The sequence below is a fragment of the Lynx rufus genome, unplaced genomic scaffold, assembly GCF_022079265.1.
Source record: "Lynx rufus isolate CCGP_SWC_20201006 ecotype Redwood Valley unplaced genomic scaffold, mLynRuf1.p SCAF_6, whole genome shotgun sequence".
NCBI classification, from domain to species: domain Eukaryota; kingdom Metazoa; phylum Chordata; class Mammalia; order Carnivora; family Felidae; genus Lynx; species Lynx rufus.
The window spans coordinates 47,595,089-47,616,548 of NW_025814878.1; the positions used below are offsets into that span (position 1 = coordinate 47,595,089).

A 21,460-nucleotide genomic window follows, 5' to 3' on the forward strand; every position below is an offset into this window, starting at 1 on the left:
GGAATTTCTTAGGAGGACTGTCTTTAACATAATTGCTTTTCCTAACTCCCCAAGATCTTGACCTGAAAATTCTTTCATACCTATAGCTTGATCATTCCCCCAGCTGTAGATAAATGTACCATCAATTCCGACCCTTTGGAATCACCATCTCTTAAACTGCTACCCTAGCTTCTGAGTTCCTCCTTTCCATTATGCCTTTTCTGTCAGTCTTCTATTTCTACTTCAGCTGATGACTTCCGTTCTCTAGTTGGCCCAAAGGAGTTCAGTGAAAAAAACAAAAAAGTTCAAAAGAGTCATAATAGTTTCCATAGGTTTCTGGAAAGATAGGTCAACAAGTGTAAATTTATTATAAAGCATACATATACAAAGACATTGCTTACGACATCACTGACTTAAAAATATCTAAAAAAAAAGATCATATTTCTCTGAATTGTTCCTGGATAAGGTAATAAAACATCCAATTTCATTTTCCTGTACTTTCCTATAAAAGTGGGTCCTGGAAATTTACATTCTCAATTTATACTGATGAATATCATACATAATGCAAAGACTAAAACTCATCAAAAGTTTTAGTGATAAAGGAATAAGATAAATAGATCACTGGTGTTAAAAAGCAGCACTGGATTTGTAAAAGAGAATAGGAATTGCAGAAAAAGGCTTCTGCAGTTAAGTTATTGACATCTAAAAATTAAGTAACCATGAGTTCCTATTTATAATTGTCACATAAAAACTTGGGCTAAAGGCTTCTTTACAGGGCTCTTCCATTTACAAAAAAGAAAAACATTTCATAGCTCATAAAATAAGATAGGGAAGAAGCACCAGGAAAGGTAAAAGACCTTTCCTTACTCTGTTCATTTTATATTGGTTCTTAAGGTTATAAGCCTACTAAATAAAAAAGTGGAATGGTACTTGTATCTCAAATTTAACTTAATTTTAAATACCATCAATCCAGTATAATTTCTTAGATTTAGCTTAAGAGGTCTGCAAAATGAGCAATGTGTCTAAAACATGGAGAGATTAGGTATTTCAGTCAGAGAAACAAAAACGCAGTCATTTATTATTCGGGACTCTTAGGAGGTTGTTATGCATTAATTTAAAAATATCACAACTTGACACTTTATAAGGACTAGAAACATAATTCAAAATTTCATAAGGCATATTAAATTAAAACCACTTTAGACAATTCAAGATCTCATTGACAAGAGTTCATGTAAGGTGATAGTTTTACTATTGTGTTATTACTGTTCCCACATGATATCATCTCTTCGCAATTTCATTTGAAGATTATGGACTCGTACTGGATGAAAGTTGCTGTTCTTCTGAAGGTAGTTAGTTAGCAAACATTTTCTGGGGCTATTTTTTATGTTCTTTGATCCTTTAGGGCTGCTATCTTCTCGCTGAATACCTGAAGCTTCACTCATCTTTGAGTTTTGAATTTTTTGCTGCAGTTTACGGACCTGGAGAGAAAAAAAATCTAACATTTTAGTAAAAAAAGATATAAAAAATATACCCTAAAATGGATTGGATTGACGGTTTAAAGGTTACATGACATTAAAAAGTTCATTAAGTCTTTACTGAATACCTATCATATGCCTAACGCTGTGCCAGTTAGGTAGAAATATAATGAATAAAACAAACCTTGCTCTCAAAAAGCTTATAGCTCTTATTAGTGAAAGAAAAGCATAAATGTGACAAGTAGAGAATAATTCAGGCTGGGATAACTCTGAGTGGGACAGAAGGTGTTTATTTGAGAAGGCCAAAGTAGGACAAGATCAATGTGGACTGAGAAGATCAGTGAGAAGCTGCAAGGAAGATTTATAAGGGATATGAAACGAGTAAAAACTGGAGAACAGAGACAAGAGAAAAAGACCTTTCAGGAATGAGCACTGAATTTATAGAGTTGAATGTACACATACATATTTTACTTGAAAGTATTCCTGAATTTAAAGTATTACTGAATGCCAGTTAAAAGATGTCTCATTGGGTGGTATCTGGTAACAGTTGATGGAATTAAATGAAACAAAACCTATCAACTAGCCAAAACCTATTTCTGCCAAACCCAGTCCATTACTTAGTCTATTTCACTTATGCATGGGCCTAATTTGTAGATCTGATCCAGATATTGGCTAAGAACCTAGTATGTGTCCAAGGCCATTTAAATTTCAGAAATTAAATTTATCATGATAAAATGCTTGAAACTTTATGCTGCTATAGCTATTATGGAGTAGAAATAATATTTTTCAAAACTTAATTTATGTATGTTAAAAATACGACTATTTTTGTATTCCCTTCAAATTTCTCCTATGCAATGCTAAGAAAGTGTACATTATATAATCTTCATCCTAACACAATCATACAAAAAAATTTACTTACTATAGCTTTAAAAGCCAGTAAAATGAAGATATTTGCTTTAAAAGTTTCATTTCCTCTTTTTCTCTTTATTGGTCATAGAAGAATAAAGGCAGTAAAATTCTGAATCCTTTATTACTTTCCTATAAAAGCGGGGAAGGCTGAGTTGTGAGGTTAATATATCACCAACTTATATGAATGCTGACTATTCTATATAGGCAGATAGCTATATGATGTGATTTGAGGGTTCCTGGAAAGACTTCTTCTGCCTTCTGCTCCAGCAGGGTAATAGTGCTAATAATCCAACCTATGGAATCACTGTCTTGGGATAAAATAGTATCATATTCCATGATTCTTCTGTTGAAATATTAAAATTGCTATGCCATTCTTAGTTATTAAGCATTCGCATGCAAGGACAGAGTCCCCCTTACCACCACACTATAGCTAGTTAAGCACAGGTCCTCAGGGAATGGAACACAGCCTAACTTGTTCTGGGAAAGTACAAACAATGGTTTTAGCATTAGAGTACTGCTTGAGGAGCCAGGTTATGTATGGGTACTGAAACAGAGACCTGTCAACATAAGAGTCTTCATTAAAGCATTAGGGGCAGGAAAAATAAAGGGAAAGAATGTTAAAAGGGTAACCAGGAGGGCTGCAAAGCAAACTTAGCCTCCCTCAAAATTTTCCCAAGGTCATTTCTGAATACATAACTAAACATTCTTGTTCCCCTTACTTTACAATTATCTTGGAGAACTCTTCATGGAGGCCATGTTATTCCAATGGGACAGATGGCTCTATAATAAGCCTAATTTCTATCTGTCATCTTTTCACTAAACCACATATACAGACCTCAAATTTGAAAGATCATGCAGAGATATAACATTGACTCCAAATATGTTAACTTTTTATTAAAATCTTTAACTAAAGCCTTCTTACATTATCTTGATGCTTCATCAGTTTGGAAATTTGTTCTCCTTTAATTTCCATTTTCTTGACTAAATGCTCTAGTTCACATTCTATGTCTTCACAGACTGAATGACTTTCAGTCTCCTTCATTTGATTTAGTAGTTCTTCGTGCTCCCTATGAAAGAAAAGCAAATATCAAGTACTATTATGGTTTATATGTTATATGTCTTTGGTATAATTAAACAATATTCTGTTCAATCATAAATTTTTGCCAGTTAAATATTAATCTTCAAAGACAGTCTCTTTATGTAGGGTTATCTAATTAAATCTACAGTAAATATAAAAGGCTCTTGTGATTTGAGATTAGATAAATTTAGAAATATCCTAGACTTAGGGTCTTAAAGAACCTTAGAATAAAGTCCAAATTTTTGATACTCATAGCTAAATGTAATAAAACATTCTGATGTCCTTAGCTAAAAGTATTAAAGGATTCTCTTTAGTTCCAACTTTGGAATTCTTAATATAGGGTGTTTAGGAAGAATTCCAGCTATAAAAGTATTTGCCTGAGAAATCCCTAGATTTGGTGATTGCCTACTACTGTCAAGAGAACTAGTTATATCTTCTACAGAGGTCTTATTTCAACTAGCTGGCTACCCAAATCTCATATTGTCTGGGATTTTTGTTGAATATATATTTAAACTTGGGGCTTAAAATATGTATCCTATACAGAATCTTGTTTACTATGGATGCTTCAAAACTTATAATGCAGACCAGACAGAGTTTAAAACAAGAAACTGCTTTCCTACTTGTCTAATGAAATGCCACTTAATTAAAAAGATTATAAAAAGCAAAAGGAGAATCTTTCTTATAAAAGCATTTGTGAGTTATAATTTAAGGTCACCTGACCCCATTTGTTAGGACAGTAATAATTGTCTATCAGTTCAGATCTTGGGAACACAGAAACTCCTTAGATTGGAAAAGCAGTAATTATACACAGTTGAAAATTTAAATACTATCAGTAAATACAATGAAAAATCAGTGGCAACTCTGCAGATGAAAGTAAGTCCTAATCTAAGTGAGGCCTTTAAGAATTTATAAGTGGCAGGGGTGCCTGGGTGGCTCAGTGGCGTCTGACTTCAGCTCAGGTCAGGATCTCATGGTTCGTGAGTTCAAGCCCCGTATCAGGCTCTGTGCTGACAGCTCAGGGCCTGGAGCCTGCTTTGGATTCTGTGTCTCCCTCTCTCTCTGCCCCTCTGTGCTCTGTCTCTCTCTCTCAAAAATAAACATTAAAACAATTTTTTTTTTAAGTTTAAAAAAAGGTAAAGAATTCATAAGTGGCATTGTTCTTAAGACTGAGAAGAAAAAAGATGCCTACATATCTTGCTACTTCTTCTGATAAAGAATAAAAATACTTACATACTCATTTGGTCCAGTTCATCTTGCATTGCCATCAAAAGTTCAGACAAATTGTCACAAATAGAAAGGGAATTTTTTGAGTCAGAAGGTTCAGCTCTACACTGGGTACTTGTTCTAGTAGGCTTGTAGAGACATCTAAGCTCGGTAACTTCAGTAGGTTTCTGAAGGATATGTGGCCCATAATGTTGCATCATCTGCAGGAGGCTTTGCATACTTCTATTCACAGAATGGCCTGTACTGGCAGACTTTAGGGGAAAAGAAATAGCTGAGAACAATTTTAAATGACTCATGGCATTTAAATAGCACTTACAACAAAACAGGAGTGTGTCAGAACAAGTATCTTCATTTTTTCCTCTCTTACCTTCTCAGCCATAATAGGCAGTGATTCAAACTTGGAATAAATTTGCTGACGTGGTCCTCTCTTTAAACATTTAGTTTTCTAAATATTAACAAAGGAAAAAGAGTAAACAAAAAAATTTTTTAAAGACATTTATGATATGAAGAAGTTTCGAAACTCAACAGTGAACAATCTGATTAGAAAGAAGCAAAAAATATGGATAGACATTTTGCTGAAAAGGTCATATGTACGGCAAATAAATACATGAAAAGATCTGCAACACATTAGCCATTAGGAAAATGCAAGTTACAATGAAATATCACTACACAGCTAACAGGATGGCCAAAATGGAGAACAGTGACAACAACAAATGCTGGCAAACATACAGAGAAGCCAGATCACTCATGCATCACTTGTAGGAATACAAAATAATATAGCCACTTTGGAAAACAATTTGGAAATTTCTTGTAAAACGAAACATGTACTTCTCATATGACCTGGCAATTATATTCTTGGATATTTATCCCAGAAAAATTAAAACCTACGTTCACACAAAAACCTATATGCAAATGTTCATAACAGCTTTATTTGTGATAGTCAAAAACTGAAAACGATCCAAATCTCCTTCAATAGGATCCAGCAAATATCAACACATTCTTTTTATTTCTGTGTAGTATTTCATGTTATAGATGTACTACAGCTTAATCACTGATAGCAAAGCAGGATGAGCTGGACCAAATAAGTATGTAAGTATTTTTATTCTTTATCAGAAGAAGCAAGATACGTAGGCATCTTTTTTTTTTCTCAGTCTTAAGAACAGTGTCACTTATGAATTCTTAAAGGCCTCGCTTAGATTGGGATTTATTTTCATCTGCAGAGTTGTCACTGATTTTTTATTGTATTTATTGATAGTACTAAATTTTCAACTGTGTATAATTACTACTTTTCCAATCTGAGGAGTTTCTGTGTTCCCAAGATCTGAACTGACAGACAATTATTACTGTCCTTCTAACAAATGGGTTCTGGTGACCTTAGATTATATAAAACTGCTTCCAGGATCTATTGTATTGTTATCATCTGTTGTGTCATTTAGTGCCACTTTTATAAAGTATTGCAGAATACGTTTCTCTGAGTTTAGTACTAGGGGCAGCTTGAGGGAAGCCCTGGCCCCTCCCTCTGTGCCTGTGTCTGGCAGAGCCAGTGTGAGACAAAAAGACAACCCTTCCCTGTGCCTAGATAATCAAGAGTTTTGGTCCAGTCTTTATTTTATTTTTTTTTTTATTTTTATTTTTTAAAAAAAAATTTTTTTTTTTCAACGTTTATTTATTTTTGGGACAGAGAGAGACACAGCATGAACGGGGGAGGAGCAGAGAGAGAGGGAGACACAGAATCAGAAACAGGCTCCAGGCTCCGAGCCATCAGCCCAGAGCCTGACGCGGGGCTCGAACTCACGGACCGCGAGATCGTGACCTGGCTGAAGTCGGACGCTTAACCGACTGCGCCACCCAGGCGCCCCAAGAGTTTTGGTCCAGTCTTTGAGCACCCATTGAGAAAGTGAGGGGCCAGACAAAAAGCACAAGTTATGGGATTGAAATGGGTTAATAAGAGTGATTTGGCCCATGACCCTCTAGCACAGTGTTCTGCAGGTCCAGTTGGGGAAGATATGTTTCATCAGCAAGCCACAATTATGGGACCTAATGATGGCCCATATTGAGGCAGTGTATTCTTTTTGACAATTCGTTTTCCTATAGACTCTTCCTTGAAACCACCTAAGGTTGCATTTACAAGAAGAATTTATCAATCAATGTTTTTCAAATATTACAGGATTGGTAGCATTTGTCTTGATATTCGAAGATCACAGTGATCTCCTGCTTTAATTATTTCTAAATTATACATTTGTTCCCTGCTATATGATCCAAACCCAGATGACACCCTAGTGCCAGAGACTGCATGGATCTATAAAATAGAAGTACAACAGAGTATCCTGGAAATGGGCTCAGAAGTATGCTATGTGATACTACCTTAAAGTCAGAATAGCCTGCATTATAGCTGGAATAAACTTTAAATTACTGTTCCTTTTTTGATTTTCTTATCTGGCTACTCCCTTATCAGACTTCATCTTTTAAAATGTTATTTTTTGTTTATCTCCCTCCATTCATTTGCATACTCATCTGACAAAGACCAGCTTTGGACAACAACTGCTTTTAGAAACTAAAAAGTAGTTATAAGGGAACAGTTGCCCAAGATTCAGAATTGTTTTTTTTAAAAAGGAGCATGTGTATTATGTGGCCAGTGTCTTTACTCTAACTTTGTTATGAGACTAAAACCATCCTGCACTGCTCTAATACACTGAAGAAATCACCTGAGCAGGAGGGAGGTGGATGCTCGGTTGTCACATCAAAGGAAGCAGCATTATTCAAGTACCCATTCTTTTTTTAAACCTTCTACTGTTAGAGATACTTTATGCTCAAAAATGATGTGACTGGGGGGGCGCCTAGGTTGGTTCTGTTGCTTCAGGGTCCGACTTCGGCTCAGGTCATGATCTTGCAGTGCATGGGTTCAAGCCCAGCGTAGGGCTCTGTGCTGACAGCTGGGAGCCTGGAATCTGTTTCAGATTCTGTGTCTCTTTCTCTCTCTGCCCCTCTCCCACTTGCACTCTGCCTCTCTCTCTCTCTCTCTCTCTCTCAAAAATAAATAAACATTAAAAAAAACTGATGTGACTGGAGAATTGGTATTAATGTATGGCATCAGCAGAACAGAAAATGTGATGTATTTTACGCATGTTAATATAGGAATGACATGCTCTTGTTCTATAGAGAATGGAAACTGGAAGCCAAATACCCTTTGTATTCCAAAATGGGGTCTCAAACATTTTTAAATTTTCATTTAAATTGTTAGGAGACTTGGAGCTATTCGTTAATCTATCTTCCAATACACCATTTAATACAGCATTAAATAAATGATACAAGCTGTCAATGGATGAGTAATCAACTAATAGCTCTGCTAGTAACTGATTTATTTTTCTTCAATAAAGTTGTACAAACTGAAAAAAAAAGAGTTTAGAACTAGAAAAATGTCTGTCTCTCTGGAAAAATTGGAATGCTATTGTTATTTCACAAAGACAGGTATACTGACCGTTACATGCTCCTTTTTGCTTTGATTGTCAAGCAAGCTTGGAACTAGGTTTTGTGCTCAACTATGGATACTTTCTTTAACCTAGGTTTTATAGAATATTCTATCCTCAAACCTAAAACCATCATCACTCAACTTATGTTTTAATCCACATTTCATAGCATTATTGCATGTCTTTTATTATAAATCTCTTCAAATTCTTTTTGGAAATGGATAGATATAAATATTAGAAGAGTAAAGAAACAGACATTAGCAAATAAGAATAAAGTATCTGCCTACCTTTGAAGATTTCTTCTTCTCCTTGGAGCATTTTTTATTTGATACTGAAGACATTAAAATTCTACTGATTTCAAGTCCAGTTTGAAGCTACAATATTAAGGAACAAGCTTTATAAAACTGATTTTTAATAAGCTCTTCAAAGACATTATAATGAGAAATCAAGTCTCAGTTTATAAAGACAAAAATGCTTTCTGAGGAAGAAAACTCCAAATATTATTTTTTGTATGTGAAAGCTACTAAGTCTATTGATAATTACAACCATTTTCTGTTTATGAGAGAATGCATTACTTAATACACATATACCAATCAACTGAAAATCTATATCAGGAATTCTTTCGTAGATATATGTCAAAATTTCAAGACTACAAGACCTCTCTTGGCAGTGCATCCAAGTATATAAATATACTGGCTGACTTACTAAGAATTTCATTAGTATAGCAAAAAGAGACAAAACGAACAAGCAATGAAGCAGAAATTATAGGCTTCAGACAATGAAAAATAAGTATAATAAATAATCTGTGGTTTATTTTGATAAATAATATAATGCTCTATTTACTTCTGATGCTTTGTCCTGAAATAGCTTACGCTGATGTTCTTCTTCCTTAAGTTTTTCTTCTAAATGTTTAATCTTGCCCTGCAAAAGAACAAAAAAACCTGGGATTGTTATATAAAACCTAGAGTCAAATATCCTTTGTTCTTTTTCCAAATAGAGTGTTTGGAGTCTTGATTCTTAATAGTTCAGCAAATTAAACAGAAAGAAAGAAAAATAAAGGGCAAAAGATGCTAAGATTTTTCCTGGCTTCCTTCCTATGCTTCTTTATCTGCTATTACATATAAGAGGAACAAAGGGAAAGCAAAGAATGTACATGCAAAGACATTAACTTCCAGCAACAAAATTGTAATGATGAAACTTCTGAGGTCTAGAGGGTCAAACAATTATAGCTTGGGTCTCAGTGTTTCATTCAAAACATAGACAAATCACAATAAATTTCTACTGTGTGCATATTATAAGGGTGCAGTTGTTGGCAGAGGGAATTCATAGGAAGACATATAATAAATATAATATATAGAATATATCATAATAAAAAGCTTTTGTCCAGTGAAGGAAACAATCAACAAAACTAAAAGGCAACCTACAGAATGGGATAAAATATTTGCCAGTGACATATCTGATAAAGGGTTAGTATTCAAAATATACAAAGAACTTATAAAACTCAACACCACAAAAATGAATAATCCAAGTAAAGGGGTAGAAGACATGAATAGACATTCTTCCAAAGGAGACATCCAGATGACCAAAGACACATGAAAAGATGCTCAACATCACTTATCATCAGGGAAATGCAAATCAAAACTACAATGAGATATCACCTCATACCTGTCAGAATGGCTAACATCAACAACACAAGAAACAACAGGTGTTGGTGAGAATGTGGAGAAAGGGGAACCCTCTTGCACTGTTGGTGGGAATGCAAACTGGTGCGACCACTCTGGAAAACAGTATGGAGTTTCCTCAAAAAGTTAAAAATAGGGGCGCCTGGGTGGCTCAGTCGGTTAAGCGTCCGACTTTGGCTCAGGTCATGATCTCACAGTTCATGGGTTTGAGCCACAAGTAGGGCTCTGTGCTGACTGCTCAAAGCCTGGAGCCTGCTTTGGATTCTGTGTCTCTCTCACTCTCTGCCCCTCCCCTGCTCGCATTTTGTCACTTTCGCTCTCAAAAATAAACATTAAAAAAAATTAAAAAAAAAAAGTTAAAAATTGAACTACCCAGAAATTGCATTATTAGGTATCTAACCAAAGAATACAGAAATATTAATTCAAAGGGACACGTGCACCCCTATGTTTATAGCAGCATTACTATAACAGCCAAATTATGGAAACAGCCCAAGGGTTCACGACTGATGAATGGATAAAGAAGATGTGGCATGTGTATACACACACACACACACACACACACACACACACACACACAGGAATATTACTCAACCATAAAAAAAGAATGAAACCTTGCCATTTGCAATGATGTGGATGGAGCTAGAGAGTATAATGCTAAGTGAAAAAAGTCAGAGAAGGACAAATACTGTATGATTTCACTCATATGTGGAATTAAAGGAATAAAACGGGTGCCTGGGTGGCTCAGTTGGGTAAGCATCCAACTCTTGATTTCGGCTCAGGTCATGATATTATGGTTTGTGAGATGAACCCTGCGTCAGGCTCTGCATTGACAGTGTGGAACCTGCTTGAGATTCTCTCTCTCTGCCCCACCCCTGCTCTCTCTCTTTCAAAATAAATAAACATTTTTAAAAAATAAATAAATAATGGGGCACCTGGGTGGCGCAGTCGGTTAAGCGTCCGACTTCAGCCAGGTCACGATCTCCCGGTCCGTGAGTTCGAGCCCCGCGTCAGGCTCTGGGCGGATGGCTCGGAGCCTGGAGCCTGTTTCCGATTCTGTGTCTCCCTCTCTCTCTGCCCCTCCCCCGTTCATGCTCTGTCTCTCTCTGTCCCAAAAATAAATAAAAACGTTGAAAAAAAAAATTAAAAAAAATAAATAAATAAAAAAAATAAATAAATAAAACAAATGAACAACAAAAAAAAGAGAGATAAAGTAAAAAATAGGCTCTTGGGGAGCCTGGGTGGCTCAGTCGGTTGAGCGCCCGACTCTTGATTTTGGCTCAGGTTGTGATACCAGGGTTGTGGGATCGAGCCCCATAACAAGCTCTGAGCTGAGCATGGAGCCTGCTTAAGATTCTTTCTCTTTCTCTTTGACCCCCTCCCCTGCTAGCATTCTCTCTCTCTCTCTAAAAAAATAAATAAAACAAATTAAAAAAAAAAAGACTCTTAACTATAGAGAACAAACTGATGGTTAGCAGAAGGGAGATGGGGGGAGGGATGGAGGTGATGGAGATTAAGGAACACATTTGTTGTGATGAGTACCAGCTGATGTATGGGACTGCAGAATCACTATATTGCATACCTGAAACTAATATTACACTGTATGTTAACTAACTGAAGTTTAAATAAAACCTTTAAAAAAAAAAAAACAATTTTGTGACAATGTATGGTGAGGGATATTAATTAGACTTATTGTGGTCATCATTAGGTTGTACACCTGAAACTAATATAATGTTTTTTTTCAGTTATAACTAAATTTTTAAAATATGAAAAAAGCATAAGATATGTTCCTTGTTATTTAACAGTTTACACTGTATGTAAGGAAACAAAAGTAATATACATGAAACAATTAAACAACAAAACAATGAATATAATTTGACTCAGACTATACACACACTCATACATATATATATGTATTTTATATATAATATACATATGTATTTCATCTTATATCCATGCTATGGTTCAGAGTGTGAAGACAGTACTATTTCAAAGGGAGAGCTTCCTGAGAATTGGAGAACTCAAGCAGGACCTGAAGAAGGTCTTATGAAATGAAGAAAATTTGGGTGGAGAAAGGAGAGGGCATTTCAGGATGGGATATAGGATAGACTTGACTGTAAGTGGTGAAAGTCAATCTTTTCAATATCCTTTAGGCAAATTATCTGACTAATGAAAATGTTCTGCCATTTCAGAAGAAGCCCAAATTACAATTTTACATCAAAAGGCAAGCTCATTCATGCCATGACAGAATGCATTAACTTTTTATCTCCACAGGCAGAAAATCATATCTGGATTACTAAGGGCTGTTAAAGAAGTTTTATAAATCAGATTTACTGTATATTCACATATAGGGCCAATAATGCTTAATACTAAAGATTTATTCCTGGCATCATCACTTCAAAGAAACAAATGGAAGCTTACCTCAGCAGTTTTCTGAGTTGCTGTAAGTTTAAAACATTCTTTTTCTAAGACATCAAGCTTTTCAAGTTTTGCTTGCAGCTTCATATGATCTTGCTTTTTTTCCCTTTGAAGCTGGGCCTGGAAAGGATAAAAACAAAACCTGAATTTGGCAAGTAATGCCAATGGCTCAAGAATAATACAACTTCTGAGAATTAAAGCACAATAAATCTGTCATAAGAAACATGTATATACATGTACATAGGTGCTTATGAGTAAAAAACAGAAAAATAAAAATACTTTTAAAAAACAAACATAATATTAAAAAATGAGCTACAATGAAACAAACTCTTCTATGTATGATTATATGACATTTCTACTAAGGAAAACATCATCAGTGAAACATATATTAAATAAACTGTTATTTGTAGGGTGACCAAACCTACACATTGATATATCTTTTAATTATAACACAGAAAATCAGCTATCAGAGAAATAAAGTATATAGAGAAACTGGAAAAAAGGAAAGTTATACATATATTTTCACATCTATACATTGTTTTGTAATGGTTATTTATTATCACACTAATGAAAGGTACTAATAATAGGGGCAACTGTGAGGAGGCAGGGGGTATATGAAAACTTTCTATACTGGCTGCTCAATTTTCTATAAACTTAACAGTGCTCTAAAGAATAAAGAATATTAAAAAACAAAAAACTGAAACAAGCAATAAACAGTCTCAGTGACCTGTGGTCTAATATTCAACTGGCATTACAGAGGGAGAGAAGTAGAGAAGAATTATTCAGGCAAAAATAATTATTTGAAGTTATGATAATGGCTAAAAATTTACCATTTTTTAAAATGTTTATTTTTGAGAGAGAAAGAGACAGAGTGTGAGATGGGGGGGGCGCAGAGAGAGAGGGAGACACAGAATCTGAAGCAGGGTCTAGGCTCTGAGCTGTCAGCACAGAGCCTGACGCGGGGCTGGAACTCACAGACTGTGAGATTGTAACCTGAGCCAAAGTTGGATGTGTAACCAACTGAGCCACCCAGGAGCCCCCAAAATTTTCCAAATTTGATGAAAAATATTACTGGGCAGATCCAAGAATAATAATAACAAATTAAAAAACGCAAGCAAAGTACAAAGAAAACCATATTTGGGCACATCATCATCAAATTACTAAAAACCAGTGATAAAGGGAAAACCTTAGAAGCAGTCTGAGAAATGATGATTCATTATGCACAGAGGAATGAAGATAAAAATTCTCATTAGAAACTATGAAATTCAGAAGACAATTGAGATCACATTTTTAATGTGCTGAGAGAACAAAAGCTGCCAACTAGAATTTTATATCCAGTGAAAATATCCTTCACCAATAATAGTGAAGGAAGGACTCGTCCAGAAAAATATATGCTAAGAGAATTCTCAGCATACTTTTAAAGGATGTACTTTGGACTGAAGGAAATGACACCAGACATAAGATCATATCTACACAAAGAAAGAAAAACATTGAAATGGTAAAAATGTGAATAGATACGTATTCCATCTTATTTCTTTAAATTTTCTTTAAAGGACAACCTTTTAAAGCAAAAATAATAATGATGTAGCGTGAGTTTTTTTTTTTTTAATTTTTTTTTTCAACGTTTTTTATTTATTTTTGGGACAGAGAGAGACAGAGCATGAACGGGGGAGGGGCAGAGAGAGAGGGAGACACAGAATCGGAAACAGGCTCCAGGCTCTGAGCCATCAGCCCAGAGCCTGACGCGGGGCTCGAACTCCCGGACTGCGAGATCGTGACCTGGCTGAAGTCGGACGCTTAACCGACTGCGCCACCCAGGCGCCCCTGTAGCGTGAGTTTTATAACACATACAGAAATAAAATTATGAAAACTGTAGCACAAAGGGGACAAGTGGAAGCACACTGTAGTAAGGATTGTACATCATACTGAAATGTTTTAATACTAATTCTTGGCCAACTGGTTTAGTTAAAAACACATATTTTAACTTGTACAACAGCTACTACAAAGAGGAGAGAAGTATCAGGAGGAAGAGAAGTCAATAAAATTTAAAAAGAAATCACTAGAGAAGTTAGAAAATATTTTTTAGCTGAATGACAAGAAAAACACAAAACATCTGGGGTGCCTGGGTGGCTCAGCTGGTTGAGTGATCTACTCGTGATTTCGGCTCAGGTCATGATCCGAGGGTTGAGGGATCAAGCCCTGCATTGGGCTCCGCTCTGAGCCTGCCTAAGATTCTCTCTCTCTCTCTCTCTCTCTCTCCACCCACCCTTCCTCCCCTTTCCCTGTCTTGCTCTCTCTCTAAAATTAACAAAACAAAACAAAACAAAACATCAAACTCTGTGGGAGGCAAGTAAAGCGGTTAAGACTGAACTCAGTAGCTTTTATCATAAAATGGCAACATTTAAGAGAAAGAATAAAAGTTTTAAAATCAATAAGGAAGGAAATAATAAAATGGAAATCAATTATGTGGGAAATAACAAAAAAACTATAAATAAAAAGTTATTTATTTTTTTTTTAAAACGTTTTTTATTTTTATTTTTGGGACAGAGCGAGACAGAGCATGAACGGGGGAGGGGCAGAGAGAGAGGGAGACACAGAATCGGAAACAGGCTCCAGGCTCTGGGCCATCAGCCCAGAGCCCGACGCGGGGCTCGAACCCACGGACCGTGAGATCGTGACCTGGCTGAAGTCGAACGCTTAACCGACTGCGCCACCCAGGCGCCCCTAAATAAAGTTATTTTCTTGCAACAGATATAGGGGAAGGGAAGGAAAAGGAAAAAGAAGATAAAAACAGAGAGGGAGGCAAACCATTAGACTCTTAAATACATAGGACAAACTGAAGGTTGCTGGAGGGGGGTTGGCTAAATGGGTGATGGGCATTAAGAAGGGCACTTGTTGAGATGAGCAGTGGGTGTTATATGTAAGTAATGAATCACTAAATTCTACTCTTGAAATCAATACTACACTGTATGTTAACTAACTGGAATTTAAATTAACAAAAAGGAAAAAAAAGAAATGAAAAAAAGATGCTTTTTCCAAAAAAAATGTTGCTTTTTTGAAAAAAATCAATAAAATTTATAGAAGTGATAGGTAGATGGATAATTTTTAAAAGAGTAAAATTATAAATTAGTAATATCAGAAATGAAAGAAGAGACATCTCTAAAGACACAAAAAGAAACAGAAAATCCAAGTAGCCCTATATCTGGTAAATAAATTGAATTCATAATTTAAAAACTGTCCACAAGAATACTCCAGATCCAGATGGCTTCTATCAAATTTTAATTCTATCAAACACTTAAGGAAGAAATAACACTAGTCTTATACAAGGTCTTTCAGGAAACAGAACAAGAGATCTTTCCAAGTAATTTTACAAGGGCAACAAAACCATGACACCAGAACTAGACAGACATTATGAGAAAATTACAAAGATCCTTCAAAGATACAGTCACAAAAATACTTAGGCAAAAATTTAGCAAACTGAATCAAGCAATGTAGAAAAAGAATAATGTATCAAAATCAGTTGGGGTCCATACCAAGAATGCAACATCGATTAACATTTGAAAATCAAATAATGTAACTTACCATATTAACAGAATAAAGGAGAAAAATCATATGACCCATCTGATGAGATGCAGAAAAAGCAATTAACAAAATTCAATACTCATTCATGACAAAAACTTTCAGCAAACTAAGAACAGAAGGTAATTTCCACAACTTCATAAGGGAGAGCTACGAATAACCTATAGATAATATCATAGTTAACAGTGAAAGACTGGCATCTTTCCCCAAAGATCAGAAACAAAGCAAGGATGACAGTCTTTACTACTTCTACTTAAAAGTGTATTAGCTGTAATAGCCAGTGCAGTAAGGTGAAAAAAGGAAATAAAAGCCATAAAGATTGGAAAAGAAGAAATAAAACTGTCTTTATCCACAGATGATAGGATTATGTATACTGAAAATCCCTAGAAAATTGAAAACTACTGGAACAAACAAATTAGCAAGACTACAGGATGCAAAGTCACACAAATATCAATTTTACTAGTAATAGAAAAATGGGAGGAAATGATACTGTTCATCATAGCATTAAGAAAACATTAAATTCTTAGAGATAAATTTAACAAAAGATGTGTAAGACCTCATTAAAAACTACAAACCACAACAAAGAGAAAGCAAAGACTGAAATAAACGGAGAATTACATCATGCTCATAGATTGAAAGATTAGATATTTTTGAGATGTCAATTTTCCTCCAAATGATCTCCAGATTTAACAAGACCACAGACAAAATCCCAGAAGACTTATTTTTTAGAAAATGCCACACTGAATATAAAATGTTTATAGAAGTGCAAAGGATCTATAATAACCACAATAATCTTCAAAAAGAACAAAGTGGGAAGATTTGCATTACTTGACTTCAAGACTTATTTTACAGCTACATGGTATACAGGGTCCCAGAAACAGACTTTATCTATATAGTCAATCAACTATACACAAAGCTGCCAATACAATTCAATGGGAGAAAGGATAGTATTGTAACGAATGCTGCTGGAACAACTGGACATCCACATGAAAAGAAATGTAACCTTCAACATTTTCTCTCGGCATACAAAAATTCCAGATGGAGCACACAGAAAAATGCAAACCAATAACTTCTAAAGAAAAATATTTTGGAAAACAGTTTAGAAGTTTCTTATAAAGTTAAACATGCACCTACCTGTGGCATCACAATTTTATTACTAGATATATACCCAAAAGAAATAAAACATACATCCACAAAAGATTTGTACAAGAATATTCATAATAGCTTTATTCATCCTATCTATCCTCAAACAGAAAACAAGCCAGATGTCAATCAAAATAAAAACAAATAGCAATCCCTACCCAAATAACACCAGCATTCTCCACAGAGCTAGAACAAACAATCCTAAAATTTGTATGGAACCAGAAAAGACCCCGAATAGCCAAAGCAATCCTGAAAAAGAAAACCAAAGCCGGAAGCATCACAATCCCAGACTTCAAGATGTATTACAAAGCTGTAATCATCAAGACAGTATGGTGCTGGCACAAAAACAGACACTCAGATCAATGGAACAGAATAGAGAACCCAGAAATGGACCCACAAACGTATGGCCAACTAATCTCTGACAAAGCAGGAAAGAAATATCCAATAGAATAAAGACAGTCTCTTCAGCAAATGGTGCTGGGAAAACTGGATAGCAACATGCAGAAAAATGAACCTGGACCACTTTCTTACACCATACACCAAAATAAGCTTAAAATTAATGAAAGATCTAAAAGTAAGACAGGAAGCCATCAAAATCCTCAAGGAGAAAGCAGGCAAAAACCTCTTTGGCCTTGGCTGCAGCAACTTCTTACTCAACACGTCTCCAGAGGCAAGGGAAACAAAAGCAAAAAAGAACTATTGGGATCTCCCTCATCAAAATAAAAAGCTTCTGCACAGCAAAGGAAATAATCAGCAAAACTAAAAGGCAACTGATGGAATGGGAGAAGATATTTGCAAATGACATATCAGATAAAGAAAGGGTGAGTATCCAAAATCTATAAAGAACTTATCAAACTCAACACCCCAAAAACCCCCACAAATAATCCAGTGAAGAAATGGGCAAAAGACATGAATAGACACTTCTCCAAAGAAGACATCCTGATGGCTAACAGACACGTGAAAAAATGCTCAACATCACTCATCACCAGGGAAATACAAATCAAAACCACAACGAGATACCACCTCACACTGGTCAGAATGGCTAACATTAACAACTCAGGCAACAACAGATGTTGGCGAGGATGCAGAGAAAGGAGAATCCTTTTACACTGCTGGTGGGAAAGCAAACTGGTGCAGCCCCTCTGGAAAACAGTATGGAGTTTCCTCAAAAAATTAGAAATGGAACTACCTTACGGCCCAGCAATTGCACTACTAGGTATTTATCCAAGGGATACAGGTGTGCTGTTTTGAAGGGGCACATGCACCCCAATGTTTATAGGAGCACTATTAACAATAGCCAAAGTATGGAAAGAGCCCAAATGCCCATCGACGGATGAATGGATAAAGAAGATGTGGTACACACACACACACACACACACACACACACACACATGCACACACAATGGAGTATTACTCGGCAATCAAAAAGAATGAAATCTTGCCATTTGCAACTACGTGGATGGAACTAGAGGGTATTATGCTAAGCAAAATTCGTCAGAGAAAGACAAATATATGACTTCACTCATATGAGGACTTTAAGATACAAAACAGGGGTGCCTGGGTGGCGCAGTCGGTTAAGCGTCTGACTTCAGCCAGGTCACGATCTCACGGTCCATGAGTTCCAGCCCCGCGTCAGGCTCTGGGCTGATGGCTCAGAGCCTGGAGCCTGTTTCCGATTCTGTGTCTCCCTCTCTCTCTGCCCCTCCCCTGTTTATGCTCTGTCTCTCTCTGTCCCAAAAATAAATAAACGTTGAAAAAAAAATTAAAAAAAAAAAAGATACAAAACAGATGAACATAAGGGAAGGAAAGCAAAAATAGTATAAAAACAGGGAGGGATAAAAACATAAGAGACACTTAAATATAGAGAACAGAGTTGCTGGGAGTGTTGTGGGAGGAGGGATGGGCTAAATGCCCTTCTTTAAGGGGCATTAAAGAAGACACTTGCTGGGATGAGGTCTGTATGTTATACATAGGGGATGAATCACTGGAATGTACTCCTGAAATCATTGTTGCACTCCTATGCTAACTAACTTGACTGTAAATTAAAAAAAGAAAAGAAAAGAAAAGAAAACCTGAAAAAAAAAGAAGTGCAACAGATTTCTATACATTGATTTTGTATCCTGTTACTTCACTGAATTTGTTTATCAGTTCTAGCACTATCTTCATGGAGTCTTTTCAGGTTTTCTATATAAAGTATTATGTATCTGCAAATATTAGAAGTTTTACTTCTTCCTTGATGAAACACTGATGAAAGAAATTGAAGATGACAGAAATAAATTGAAAAACAAACATTGTTAAAATGTCTATATTACCCGAAGCAATCTATACATTTAATGTAGTCTCTAACAAAATACCAACAGCATTTTTCACAGAGCTAGAAGAAACAATCTTAAAATTTGTATGGAACCACAAAAAGACCAATGCAATCTTGAAAAAGGAAAGCAAAGCTACAGGCATCACAATTCCATACTTCAAGTTATATTACACAGCTATAGTGATTAAAACAGTATGGTACTCGCACAAAAATAGACACATAGATCAATGGAACAGAATAGAAAACCCAGAAATGAACCCACAACTATATGGTCCATTAATCTTTGCCAAAACAGGAAAGAATATCCAACAGAAAAAAGATAGTCTCATCAATAAATGGTGTCGGGAGAGCTGGACAGCAACACACAGAAGAATGAAACTGGACCACTTTATTACACCATACACAAAAATAAATTCAAAATGGATTAAAGACCTAAATGTGAGACAGGAAACCATTAAAACCTAGAGGAGAACACAGGCAGTAACCTATTTGACATTGGCCATAGCAAACTTCTTTCTAGATATATCTCCTGAGGCAAGGGAGACAAAAGCAAAATGAACTATTGGGACTTCAACAAAATAAAAAGATCTGCCCAATGAAGGAAACAATCAACAAAATTAAAACGGAGCCTACAGAATGGGAGAAGATATTTGTCAATGACATATCTGATAAAGGGTTAGTATCCAAAATATACAAAGAATTTATAAAACACAACACTACAAAAATGAATAATCCAATTAAAAAATGGATAGAAGACATGAATAGACATTATGTCAGAGAAGACATCCAGATGGCCAACAGACATGTGAAAAGATGCTCAACATCACTGATCATCAGGGATATACAAATCAAAACTACAACGAGATATCATCTCACATCTGTCAGAATGATTAAAATCAACAACACAAGAAACAGGTGTTGGCAAGGATGTGGAAAAAGGGGAACCCTCTTACACTGTTGGTGGGAATGCAAACTGGTGTAACCACCGTGGAAAATAGTATGGGGTCTCCTCAAAAAGTTAAAAATAGAACCACTCTATGATCTAGCAATTGCACTACTAGGTATTTAACCAAAGAATACAAAAATACTAATTCAAAGGGATACATGCACCCTATGTTTATACATATGTACAATAGCCAAATTATGGAAAAAGTTCAAGTGTCCCTTGACTGAAAAATGTGTCCCTTGACTGAAAAGAAGATTTGGGTGTTTGTGTGTCTATATATATAATGAGATATTACTTGGCCATAAAAAAGAATGAAATCTTGCCATTTGTAATGATATGGGTGGAGCTACAGAGTATAATGCTAAGCAAAGTAAGTCAGAGAAAGACAAATACCATATGATTTTACTCATCTGTGGAATTTAAGATACAAAACCAATGAGCAAAGGAGGGAAAAGAGAGATACTAATCAAGAAAAAGAGAAAACTGATGGTTACCAGAAGAGAGGTGGGTGGGGAGATGGGTCAAGTGGTGAGAATTAAGGAGTGCACTTGTTGTGATGAGTACTGGGTGTTATATGGAACTAGTGAATCACTATATTGTACATCCGAAACTAGCATGCTGTATATTAACTAACTGGAATTTAAATAAATTATACTTAAAGGAAAAAAGACACTATGAAAAGAAATAACATACATAACAGACTATATAAGCACTCTTACAAGTTAGCTCCAACTGGGTGCTGGCTCTGAAAGACAAAAACACAGACTTTAAAATAATTATACTTGCTATGATCGAGGAGATAAAAGATGATTGACATTTTCAACAAAGCACTGAAAACCATAAAATGACAGAGCAGATTTGAGAAAGAACCAAATAAAAATTATGGAACTGAAAATTATGGTATCTGAAATTTGAACTGAATGGATGGATCCAGCAGTAGATTGGAAGAGATAATCAGTGAATGGGAAGGCAAAATCATCCAGATCAGCAAAGAGACAAAATGAAAGTAAATTCAGAAAATAGATCAAGAGGCATAAGTTAGAGTGTGAAGGTCAAACTTATGTGTAATTAGAGTTCCAAAAGGAAAGGAGAGAGAATGGGACATAAGCAATATTTGAAGAGATAGTGATAGAATTTTCCAAAAAGGGATTTTAAAAAATCACACCACAGATTCAAGAAAACCAAACCTATAAAACCTATAAAGCTAAATCAGGAATAATAAAAATAAAAAGAAATATATACCTAGACA

General features: G+C 35.5%; 1 protein-coding gene and 1 pseudogene across 2 annotated transcripts in view; one reads left to right on the forward strand and one right to left on the reverse strand.

The window, feature by feature from the left end:
- Positions 1-316: 316 nt before the first annotated feature.
- The window catches only part of CEP57L1 (centrosomal protein 57 like 1), a 77,509-nt gene continuing 56,365 nt past the window's right edge, over positions 317-21,460 (reverse strand). For both annotated transcript variants that reach the window (XM_047102582.1, XM_047102581.1), the window contains 7 exons: positions 12,233-12,349; positions 8,976-9,053; positions 8,420-8,506; positions 5,033-5,110; positions 4,672-4,916; positions 3,286-3,430; positions 317-1,457 (listed from right to left, as the gene is read on the reverse strand). In XM_047102582.1, coding sequence (XP_046958538.1) covers positions 1,239-1,457; positions 3,286-3,430; positions 4,672-4,916; positions 5,033-5,110; positions 8,420-8,506; positions 8,976-9,053; positions 12,233-12,349 — 969 coding nt within the window. In that variant the 3' untranslated portion in view covers positions 317-1,238. The remainder of the gene's footprint in view (positions 1,458-3,285; positions 3,431-4,671; positions 4,917-5,032; positions 5,111-8,419; positions 8,507-8,975; positions 9,054-12,232; positions 12,350-21,460) is intronic.
- On the forward strand, positions 6,543-7,187 carry LOC124528771 (ubiquitin-conjugating enzyme E2 D3-like; annotated as a pseudogene).